At 37.0% G+C, this 12,861-nt stretch overlaps 1 protein-coding gene across 1 annotated transcript in view; it reads right to left on the bottom strand.

The window, feature by feature from the left end:
- DOCK4 (dedicator of cytokinesis 4) overlaps positions 1–12,861 on the bottom strand; it is a 172,069-nt gene that overhangs the window by 109,174 nt on the left and 50,034 nt on the right. The window contains exon 13 of the mRNA XM_010006294.1: positions 12,389–12,477. Within this exon, the coding sequence (XP_010004596.1) occupies positions 12,389–12,477 (89 nt within the window). The remainder of the gene's footprint in view (positions 1–12,388; positions 12,478–12,861) is intronic.

Raw genomic sequence — 12,861 nt, 5'->3', positions numbered from 1 at the left:
CTCACCTAGACATCTCCAACTGAGTAAATAAACATACCTTACAGGGAAGGATATTCAGCAAAGACTATTCTAAGGACTGTACTTAATGCCATGGACGTTAATTATTTTGTTAATGGGAATTTGTTCTGTGCTTAATCCAGTTAACAACTTTCAGGAAGTAGTGAGAATTATTATTGGTGTAGATGAGAAAACAAACCACGCTGTGGTCAGCATATGGCGCAGGAGGTTGGTAAGAAGTCATATAGGCATATAGACTCTGTTACAACAGGTGAAAAGTTTTTCATAGCTCACTTACAAATACAGATATTTAGCCCACTTCCAATCTTGCTTCTTTTATATTTTAAGAATTTGTTATATAGACACACGTACATTAATATCCCTGCATGCCCCTACTTCACTGTTTCCTTGGAAACCTAGACAGACATTTGCTATTGCTCCAAATCACATCAATCACAACAGCATTTATCAGATACTATACATCTCCTGGTGCTGAGTAAAATTATTGTGTTTTAAAAAAACAACACATTGAAGACCTCAAATCCAATTGAGCTACAGTTTTCCTTTGTACATATTTCACATATTTCCTTTAAGAATTTTATTTAGCTCAAAAATGAGGTAAGTATCAAAAAAGCTCATCAAAGGCAGAATAGTTTTAACTTGAGAAATAAGCTGCCTGGCAAGAAAGGTATTATAACTCCGTTTCACAGCATTCAATGTTAGAAAATGAAGACTTGCCTTTTTATAACCAAAAGCATCAAGACAAATCTCACAGTGAACACCTTTAAAACATGGTTTAGTCGTTTAACCTATAGTTTAAATACATCTTTGGAATATAAATGTTATGCATTCCACAACTCTTCAGAATCATGAAGCATATTGGACTAAAGATAGTGAAGTTACTTTAAGATGTTGTAAGGATTAAACATTCCAGCACAAAGAAAAGAGTGAAACTAAGTCAGAATGGAAACAGAATAAAAGATGCACAGGGAAGGAAGTCTGAAGAACATCTGAAAACCAAGGTTTCAAGTTAGCAATCTTGCCACTAAGGATCCAGCTGCCAAATGAAAAAGGAACTGACAATAAGAAAGGAAGCAGAAGATCTGATAAATCTGGTAAAAATGCTAAAGTTATGAGCGCAAGGATTTTATATAATTAATTAAAAGAAGGTGATCCCCTGTCAGTTCTGATTGTACTCTCAAAGCTCCACTAATTTTGCAAGGAAACTAGGGCCCCCTGAATCAAGGACCCAAAATCAGAAGTTGCACACTGTTACTGAGGTGTGACACACAAGCTGCAGAATAGGTTGCTTAAATTCCCCTTGATTTTTTACATTTGCCCGTCTTGAGCTTGTGTATGGAAAGCCAGGAACTGACAACTTTCACTCAGACTAAAAATAACAGTCTAACCAAATAGTTATTACTGGTCCATTTAGAGTGATACTAACATGCTCCAAACAAAATACTATTAAAATTACATATATTCACACAATCTTTCCAGTATCTAGCCCCTGCTTACCCTTTCGCTACCCCTCTGGATTCTTAAGGTCAACGGTTGCAATCTGGAAAGGTAGTGTATGATGTCCAAGTTACCAGCCTTCCCAGTCCTTTGCAATGAGCAGTAGGATGTTTCCTGTTTTCTTCTCTCTCTCTAAGCTCCTCTTGGAGTGATTTTTGTTTGTTAATGTGCTTTACATATTATTTCTTCATTGGTCTGCAAGTCTGCACTGCACCTTAATTCATCATTTGCAACGTTTTATATATGCCACATAGCTCTTTTTTTTTTTTTTTTTGGTTCTCAAGGTTGCACTATTTGATGACCACTAATTGGTCACTTATCAGTTCTTCATAGCACTTGGGCTTCTAGTATCATCCTATGCCAGCACTTTCAAGGCCTCAGTTATGGCTACATGTCTTCACTCTTCTATGTTCCATTTTAATGTAGGGTTATAGATAGCTGACTACACAGAGTAACTACATAACTATCTATTCAAAACATATATACCCAAGTGTGTCACACCACTGGGACAGCTGTGCATAGACAAAGCAAAATAGAAAACTGCAACATGCCACCATACACTGCATCTGCCTGTAGTTGATATACTCATTAAACCATCTCTAAGACCTAGAATCTATCCAAAACTTCATAACTATGAATGTTCCATTTCTAGAATATTAGGAGCTAAAACATAACAATGAAAATTATTATACAGTCTCTGAAGGAATGGCACATTTTCTTTAATTAGGTACATAGTGTAGCTTTGTCCCCTCTGAAAAAAAAATAAATTACTTCCCTAGTGGTAATTAAAACCTCTTGTGTTAGCTATTATTCTTTATTTATTCCAGTTTTCAAAATATTACTGCAAAACTCTGTGTGGTGCTGCAAACAGATCTGCTTTTATTTATTTTGAAAACACATGAAATTTCTCACAATTAACTTGCACCATAGTTCACTATAGATTACTGTTATCAGTCAGATGAAAAGCAGGCTGAGAGAGTTGGGGTTGTTCAGCCAAGCTCCACGGCCTTCCAGCACCTGAAGGGGCTACAGGGAAGTTGCGGAGGGACTTCTTAAAAGGAACTGTAGTGATAGGACAAGGTGGGACATTTTATAACTGGAAGAGGGTAGGTTTAGATTAGACACTACGAAGAAATTCTTTAGAGTGGTGAGACACAGGATTAGGTTGCCCAAGGAAGCTGTGGATGCCCCAACCTTGGGGCAACTGCAAGGGATGGGTCTTTGAGTAACCTGGTCTAGTGGGAGGCATCCCTATCCATTCACGGGGGTTGGAACTAGATGACCTTTACCATCCCTTCCAACCCAAACCATTCTATGATTCTCTGAAAGAGAATACAGAAAATGGACAAGTGCTTAATAAGCATTACATTTTTGTTAGATCTGCCATTTTACCTTCAACAACTTTTCTGCTGCATTATTGATTTCTGCATTTAGTAGTGACAAAAGACAATGGTTCATTAGGATTACAGCTTATTTGCATTTGAGTTTCTGGGAGCAGGTTAAAGCATTTACATTCAGCTTCTATCTGCTGGCAGCAGAGGATCCTAGATAATATTAAGAAGAAAATGCCCAGCAGCTGCTCAGGAAGCTGATTTAAAAAATAAATAAAAAACAAACAAATAAACAAAAAACAACGCCAAAATAAAACCCCAAGAAACACCCCCCAAAAAAAACCCCCCAAAACAACAAAAAACAGTCAGAATTATATTCATCACTTTGTTTCTTATGAAAGGAATTAAGGTAGATAAAGCTGTCCAAGAATGTTAAAAGCATTCTGAAAGCACACAGCTGTTCATATTCCTGGTGGTATTGAAAGTGTCTAAATGACCACTCCTCCAGCTGTTCCAGGGATTCCTCACTACGTGGATGAGCAGCTCCTATCCCATCTCTTCCTGTTAACTAACACTTATGTTTTAAAATACAGAATTTTAATAGCTTGGGGTTTTTTCCCATCTATTGGTGAGAGATTAGCTGCCCCGAAGTAGGCCAGGCAGGTAAGGAAAAGTGACTTCATCCTGGCTCAAACCAGGACATAATCGTAGATTTCCACATTGTTATTGGCAAACAAATTATTTATTGTTTTAATGTGATTTGGGAGAAATAATTGTATAAAACTTGTGCATTTTGATCACAGAAAAATCTGTGTAGTAAGTCCCATAAATTACACCTGTAAACAGAGAGGAAAAGAGAAAAGGTAGATACAATCCTTGCTGACCTTGCTAAAGACTTGACTGTGATTTCTTGGAATAATTATATGAAACTCCAAACACTTCCTCTTTTTTTCCTGAGCTTTGAATTCTGTTTTTTAGCTCATTAAAAAAAAGAATGCAAGCAAAACACCCTTTGCAAAATTTTGACAGCTTTCTTGGAGCTCATTAATTAAATGAGCTCTTCTACCTTTTTGTCAGAAATGCCCTCAAGTATGGGAAGTTGGGACTTTTTTCTTCTTCACACCAAACATAAATACTTAAATTGAAATGACATTATATTATTACAAGAAAACTCAGTTGGAATTTCTTTTCAAGGGAGATGGCAGATCCTCCTCAAGTATTTCTTTCCAGAATCACCACAGGATGAAGGTTAAAAGATCAGAAGGCTAAATGCTAATATAAGCATCTAGTCTAACCTCCTTAGACTAGCAATAAAGATCTCAGCAATAATCCAATTCTCACCTTGGAAAGCCCTTTGCTAGCCTTTTCTGTTAACAATATGCACAGCATGTCTATACCTATTTCCACACTGCATTGTTATAATGCAAAGATGAATCACCTTGCTCAAAAATTTTTACAATTACATTTTTACTTTGTGTTTTGTTAACTAGAATATTAGGCAGTGCACAAAACACACAACTTTACAATTACAAGTCTTTTATATTGTGTCCAATGCAAATAACAGACAAAAGGTTCCAGGGAAACACCTGTTATTTTCTCCTTCATAAACTGCAGATCTTTCACTCAAAAAGCTTTCACACCGTGGTATTAGGAATTTAGCTACTTCCATTCCAATTACATTACTTATTCCAAATCCAAAAACAGTCAATAATTAACTGGGACCTAAAGAAAGTGTTAAAAAACAGATCCCCACCAACATAAAAGTCCAGATAACATTTGTCATGAATTTGTAAATATAACCCTTGACAGAGCTAAAATCATGCATATATGTCCTATAACTTATCAATTGAGGTAGCCTTAAGACTTTTTATTCTTACAGTAGATAAGGTTAAAGGAACTCAATAACACTATTTAATAGTAACAAGCAGAATTAATTTTTTGAAAAGGCTTATAAAAACCTCACTGCTAATCCAATTCCAATATGGAAATATAAGCCTGCTATTCTCATTATGTAGCCTCAGCTAGGAATTTCCAGGTTTCAACTGGGTTCCATTTCAATCACATGCATAATCCCAGCATTGGGATCAACAGCAAGTCTTTAGCTTCTACTGGATGTAAGAGCTCCCTGACATGACACTTTTTTCATTCTTCTCTAACAAGTCTTTTAGCAACACTCAAAAGCACCCTATGAATTCAACTTTATTAGAGCCCTCATCTCCACCACAATCTACAAGTCATGGTATAGGATGGATCCTTACAGATAACTACAGTAAAAATCTACCTCAAACTTGATTTTTGAAGTCTTTACAGCAAAGCTAGAACTTTCACAGACACCTGCACAATCTTTGAACTGCTGTAGAAATGTACAACATTACATCTGACTGGTCTTTAAGTCTGTCAACTCTAAGGATTAATATCTTTCCTCAAAACTACCATACGTAATTTTACATGATAGATTAGGTTACTAATTTTAAAAAATTGATTACTCCTAAATTTGCGAGTATACGCTGAATGCTACAAGAAGGACACTGAGGTGCTGGAATGTGTCCAAAGGAGGACTATAAAGCTAGTGAAGAGTCTGGAGCACCAGTCCTAGGAGAAGCACCTGAGGGTCTGGAGAAAAGGAGGCTAAGGGGACACATAATCACTCTCTATGACTACCTGAAATGAGGTTGTAGCCAGGTGGGTGTAGGTCTCTTCTCCCAAATAACAAGTGACAGAACAAGAGGAAATAGCCTCAAGTTGTGCCAGGGGACATTTAGATTGGAAATGAGGAAGTATTTCTTCACTGAAAGGGTTGTCAAGCATTGGAACAGGCTGCTTGGGGAAGTGGTGGAGTCACCACCATTCCTGGAGGTATTTAAAAGACATGCAGATGTGGTGTTTAGGGACATGGTTTGATGGTAGCCTTGGCAGTGTTAGGTTAACAGCTGGACTGGATGATCTTAAAGGTCTTTTCTAAAAATCTGCTCAAAATTTCCCCTTTTTATCTGCCAATGTTGTCATTCAGAGGCAAATTATCTTGAGCAACAATTCATGTGCAAAAGCCTCTATATATTTAATCCTTCAGCTTTAGCATTCGTTGAGAACAAAAAGGAAAGCCTTAAATCATTGTGTATTTAGTGAAGCACATGAGAACTATTCTTATTTTAAAGATAATCCAAATAGCAGCCTTCAGTGACAACTAATTCTTAAACACATCAAAATGGAATACACAATGTCCTTGTCACAAAATGCAACAAAGATTAAAACTGACAGACTAATAAAATGTCATAGAACCAGAGTAACTAAACAAATGCACTCGCTGTTTAAATGTTAGTGGTGTATAGATACAGAATATAATTCAGTGCACCACTGAGACATCTGTGAACCCTGCTGAGAAGAGAAAACCACCAGAGATCTTCTCTTCTCAGCTGAGTACAGACAGAGAGGGTAGTTTGATATGATTAATGAAGAGCCCAGTAGTTACCTATAAATTACTTTGTTCTGATCTGTTCTGTCAGTCCAGTATGTGTCCAGTCCTGCTCTTGTTCTTCCTCATTTTCTACCAGTCATTGCTCCACTCATCTCTCTGCTGGGAGTCTACACCTCCTCGTTTTGTGGCCAACAGCTATAGCTGCTCCCAGCAGGGAATGCACATTTTGTTTCCCATCCTACATTGCTCATTCACAGGAAGAAGCTCTTCTTGCAACAATGCTGAGGGGGATAACACTGGAAACTGCTGAGGAAGTGTCACAAAAACACTACTTCTTGTATCTAGAAATTACTGTGAGCCACCACAGCTCAGTGCAATATTGCACTATGTAAACTTATACTGGCCTACCAATTCCTTGCTGTATTTGATCTCTTGTAGTTTTTCAGCACACAAAGTGTGGAAAGTGTGTAATGATGCTCCTCAGTTTCATCACTTTGCAGGGCCTCTGCAGTTTCTTCTCTGCAAGGTAAAGAATGACTCTTACAGGCTTCCCCTTCTGCATCAAGGAATTTGTAAGGCAAAACTTACTTTCTATTAAATAGGAGGTGGAACAGCTACAGTATATGGTTTTCCACCTGTTTTTTTCCAATTTCTAAGTGTTTTGACAGTAACCATGGAGAAAAGGTATTATAATAGTGCCAGGAGGCTGTTAAATGCAGGTAAATTGGCATGGGAAGACATGCACTGCCCCATTCATTTGAAAAACCTACTTGTGCATCTTTCTCTTTTTAAGAAAGAAATTAACAGTTTGTGGCTGACAGACTTAAGAGCATCTTCTACAAAACAAAGTACAACTGGATTTGTCTTGAAAGCAGCTTCTCTATTCAGGTCTTCCCTCCATCATACTTAAAAATTCATGTTCTTGTCAGCTACTAGATACAGTACAATAATTTCTGACTTTAATCTTTTTATGACCCAAACTGTATGCAAGAGTATAAGATTTATGTACATTTTTCAAGACCTGTATTTTAACCCACTATGCAAGTTTAAAAAGTAACATTGCCACCATAATAAAAAAATAAATATAGAAGAAATCATGCTTGAGTTAAAAGTGGCAAAAGAAATCCCAGCATTTTTAACGTTTCCTCTAAAGCTTAAGGCTCTCCCATCAATTTAAGTATAATTGTTTCCAACAGAGTTGTAGTGTAGGTTTGGTATTGCTACCAGAGAATACATCACATGGTGTTCAGTAAACATGCAATTAAGTTACATCACTCTTGTCTATTTTGTCAGAGCATTCCAAGATAATAGCACAGAAAAGACATCCCACTACATTTGCTATTTTCGTGGAATTCATGTAAGAGTCTAAAGCTACAAAGCAGCTACATACATTTGTAATTTCTTAGACCAGTAATTTAGTCTTTTCAGGATTTGAAAGTATTTTCACCTCCTTTGCTGTAACAACTAAAAGGCATGTGTATCTTTGTCTCAGCTCTCAAGAATTAGTGCATCAGGCACATGCAGCTTTTCAAGACTTATAAAGACAACCTAAGCTGGCATTTAGAGAACATCTTACATGTGAGAAAGTTAGGAACCTAAAGGAGTGTATAGAAAGAGGAAACTGTAGTGCATTTTTAATCAATTTTTTAATGTGCTTCTTATAAGATAACTCATTGGGGAGAATATTCACATGTAACATGAAACCAAGGTTTAAATCCCTCCTCTACAGGACTTGCTAAGAGGACATGAATACAAGATCAAGATGCTTAAGAGGACATGAATACAGATCACACTTAGGAAAATCATGCACTACTTGGCAGGCTTTAGAGCCCTTTTCACTTTCCCCATGGTACAATGAATATTTTCTTGTTGTATACCAAGTTGAATAGTTGCTGCAGGGAAGTCTGAGAAGCCAAGTGATTAGCATACTCATCTGGGACATATGAAACAGTCTGAAAATCCTTTTCTAAATCAGACTCTGAACCAAGATGTTTTCCGTCTTTGAAGAATGTCTCAAATACTGGAATACAAAATTTCTATGGTAAACCCAGTTAATATTTATATATTCCCTGAAACAGCATGGGCACAAGAGTCACAGCATTTATCTCCAGCATCTTTTTTCAGTCTAATGCTCAAGAAGTTAAATCAAGCCCATTTGTATCCTGACAATGCAAGTGCCCTGCTGTGCCCAGCTATCTACCTATGTTCAATGACAAACAGTGGTGGAAATGAAAGCTACCTTAGCTTTAGGTGCCTACAGGAAGATCTTGTGCCTAAGGAGGTACTTGGAAGCTGCTGATGGTATTTAAGTAGGGATCACGGTAAGAACCATCACTGTTTAACTGTGAAATTTGCTCACAGTTTTAAGTGGGTAATTTTTGTTAACAAGAACCCTCTAGCTTCAGAGCCCAAAGGAATGCTCCAAACGCTAGACATGAAAGACTGCTCCAATTAGTAGACATTCCTTCCATCATCATGTCCTGTATTAAAAACATCACATTTAAACTTCTGAAAGTCTAAAGAACTAGAGAGGGAACAAAAAAGGCAATCTCATAGGTAAGAATATAAAGCTGCATGTGATAAATTTCGTAACAAGAAAAACAGCAATCCATTACTCTGCATAACAGTACAATTGGAGTTGCATTCTCTGATTTTTATTTATTTACTTTTATATAAGAACATGTTTTATGACAACCAGATTTGGCCTTGTTCTTTTACCCCTTGTCCTAAAATGCACTTCAAACCATTTTAAAAATCAACAGATTCACTCGTGGCACAGTAATTCTGTGGGCAAATGAAGAAGCTATTATACAGCCAGTAATGGTTTACAAGGCATTTTGTGCATTAGTGCCTGCTTTAGTAAAGCAGAAAGCAGATCACTTCCAATATTATTTGATTACTGTAGTTCCAAAGAGTGTAGTTTCACAGTCACACCCAAAGAACAAGACCTGCAACTATGACCCGCACAGCAAACCCTACAAAGAGATTTTAACACTGGACAGAAGCCCAAGTTTTTATATGAAAGTGATGACTTTGGCTGGGCTTCACTATCTAAAATACACTACAGGGGGATAAAGGATGATTTTATATGATTTGAGATAAGCCAGTAACTGTTTTCTGTATCTGTAGTATCAATTTCACTGATGTCTGGTCCTACAAATACAGAAAAAAAAATGTTCATTTTCCATGACAGACTGAAGTAATTAGGTGTGAGCTCTATGCAGGAATATTCATTTTTCCACAATTTTTTGCATTTCAAAAAAAAGGAACTGGCTTCTAATTCTAAGAAAAAATATTATAGAAAAAATAGTTTTCATTGCCAGCTCCACACCAGCTGTTACTGAAACTTAGATTGCTTAATAGTTAAGAAATCAACTAGATCTAATAGTACTTATTCTACCTATACTACAAAGTGCATGTAAGAAATAACAATGCTGTTAAATGCAGTAAAGGTTGTACAATTTGGCCTCTCCATTTATGGTTTGATCTTCTACACCAGGCAACCAGGTGTTTTCCAGTAAGCTGGTAACTGACACCAGCTGCAAAGACTAGTGGAAATTTGATCCACTACCTGCTATACTAGTCTCATACTGGAAATTCTTGCAGAAAACACATTCCAGTTCCCAGTCCATCAAATGATACTAAACTACCCATGAAACCGAGACCTTCCATTCCTGCATTCACTGAGAAGAGGAAAGGGGATGAAGATCTGTCACCTGCTCCTTTCTGGGCTGTATTAAGTGACAGTCATTTGCCTCTGTTTGGTCTTTTTTCAGACACAAGCTGAGAATAAGATGCAAGAGGATTCTGTACTTAAGAATTATCATGAGTTGAAGTAGAAGTACCTTTTTGGGGAATGGAGTTTTGAATGCTTAATACAAATGCTACAGTCTGGCAATGTATGTTTTACATGCAAGACACTGAAAGTACATTTTGAGTTCCATTTCTGTTTTTCCCAGAAAACCAGAGTATTTTTATTTTCTTCTGAAGAATACTATGAATTCTCTCATAAATTATTTAAGCAGTGGGACATAAAGTTTCCTGGAAACTAAAGACCTTGTGTGAAAATCTCCTGAGCTGAAAGAACCTGTACAGGACAAGCAGAAGAGGGAACAATCCTAGAGAGGACAGACAATAGTCTGAAGCACCTTTGATGTTGTTCATTGATAGTGTTTCCTTTCAAGTATTTTTAGCATGACTTGAAAGGAACAAGTCCAATATTAACCTCAAATTCAAGTATTCCTGTATTTGGGTGCTACCTACAATGGTTCCTATGAGAGAGAAAATAAACATTTCCTGTAAGGCAGGATGGTTTCTCCTTTTTTGACAACTATAAGGTGGCAGACAAGGCTAATGAGGCTTCAGAAACAGTCATTCAATACTATTGAAGAAAAAGACAGCAAAGGAAAAATACAAACTAGTGTAACAACAATATTTTCCATGAGGTGTCAGCAGAAGTATCTGAACATACTGCTAAAGCCTTGCAAGTGCTTTTTCAGGCTGCTAAGCAGCCACAGAGGAACAAATTTCATGTGTGTGATGTAAACAACATTTTGTATTTTATCTTTTAGTTTCTCAGTACCCCAAGGGACATTACTGCTCACTTTCTCCTTCCCTCTCTCTTTTGCATGCACTACTGGCATTCTGTGATGTTCTTCTCTTGCCTCCCTCCCTCTGGAAACACTTCAAAATGTAACTCAACTTCAATTTGCCAGCTTTAGCTTCCAGCCCCCTGTAACCTGGAAAAAAAATCATGTCCCACATGTTTTTCAAGTTGAATATTGACATAATTAAGACTATTCAAATTTATCCAGTGTCTCCTAAGACTACTGGTTATTTAACTGTGAACTCTAATTTCATAAGAATGGAATAGGGTAAGCCATGTATCACAGAGTAAAGCAGGTATTGCATGGACAGACAGAATGACCAAGAGCAAAGCTGTTCTTGATGAATATGGTTAACATATTTAACAAGTCCAACATTATATTTACTCAAAAATGTGCTCTTTTATTTTCACTACCTGATTTTTATATTTATTGTCCAATACGACAAATCACATTCTGATCCTTAAATACACATACACAGGTGGCTACACTTCTATGAGAAAAGGTACTACTAGAAATTGTTAAATATGTATCTTCAGTCTTGATACACAGCAGTAGCTTTTATGTGCTTCTCCGTTACCCATTAAAGATCATTGAACATACATTTTCAAGATAATCATTACGCTTGAAATCAAGTTAAAGGAGCATGAAGTCTGCTACATGAAAGGGATTACAATTACAGTACAACCTGGGAAATTAGTCCCTATGAGATTTCTAGATAGCAGTATTTCGAATAATTAATGTTTCGCCAGGAACAAAACAGTATTTGAATGCAAGGACAATAGACTCACGAGCTTCCATTTGAGGCTGCCTTTCAAGTTTGACTGCATCCCTGAATGACAACAGCATTCAGAAAAAGTTAACATGTAATGAAGATATTCTTCACTGTGAGGGTGGTGAGACACTGGAACAGGTTGCTCAGACAGGTGGTAGATGCCCCAACCCTGGAAACACTCAAGATCAGGTTGGATGGGGCTCTGAGCAACCTAAATTAGTTAAAGATGTCCCTGCTTATTGCAGGTGATTGGACTAGATGACCTTTAAAGATCTGTCCCAACCCAAACAATTCTACAGTCCCATGATCAAGTCTGCATCTTGCTCAACTGGCCAGCAGGAACACAGAGTGCCCTGGCAGTTCTCATTTATAGTTCTTCTGAAGTAAATAGGAAATTATTGTTATTTGCAAATAGAAAATTTTATATTCCTGATATAAATGGGAAGCAGACCTGTCAAGCAACACCCATCAACAATTTGATCAGCCCCATGTGTGGAGAGAACTCCACAGTAAATTCTTGCTTTTCAGCACAGAATAAAATCACATAGCTCGTTGAAAAAAAATCAGTGATATTTTTTTTTCTAATTGTGCACATAAAGGGCAATATCATGCATTTACACTGAATATGGATATTATTATCAGTGTCAAAAAGTATTTATTTCAGAGCCATTAGTATTTCTAAAATAGAGCTACTTCATTTGCAAACCATGAAAACCCTAAGAATGCAAATGGAAATGTGGCAACTTACCTGCATTGGAGCCTGTCAAATTGTAACGTGCATTCAGCTTTTTAATTATATTTTCATGGATCTGGTACCAGTCACTCTCTGTGTTGCACCTAGAAAAAAAAGTTAACTTTCTTAACTCTGAAACAGGAGCACAAGATTTTCAGACCAGCTTCACCACATACCTCTAAACAAGTTCTCTTTTATTCACAGCATTATAATAACACAACAAGAGCTAATAAAGCCCCATGAAACTGCTTGTCTCAATGGAAAGGATGAAAGTGCTCTTAACATTTGAGAAAGGAACCATGGAAATATCTGCCTTGTATGTCAAAGACTGGGAGAAATACAAGCAGTTATGCTCAGGAACTCAGCTGTGACCAAGTTCATCACCTGTATAGATCTATCCTTCAGCACTAAACCATGCAGAAATCTATCTTGTGACACTCCAGAGGAGACACAGGACTCAGAGCTGGCCTTAGAAGAAATAAACAACC

Source organism: Chaetura pelagica, unplaced genomic scaffold, assembly GCF_000747805.2.
Source record: "Chaetura pelagica isolate M959 unplaced genomic scaffold, ChaPel_1.0 scaffold108, whole genome shotgun sequence".
Lineage (NCBI taxonomy): Eukaryota > Metazoa > Chordata > Aves > Apodiformes > Apodidae > Chaetura > Chaetura pelagica.
This window is presented reverse-complemented; position numbering and strand designations above follow the sequence as displayed.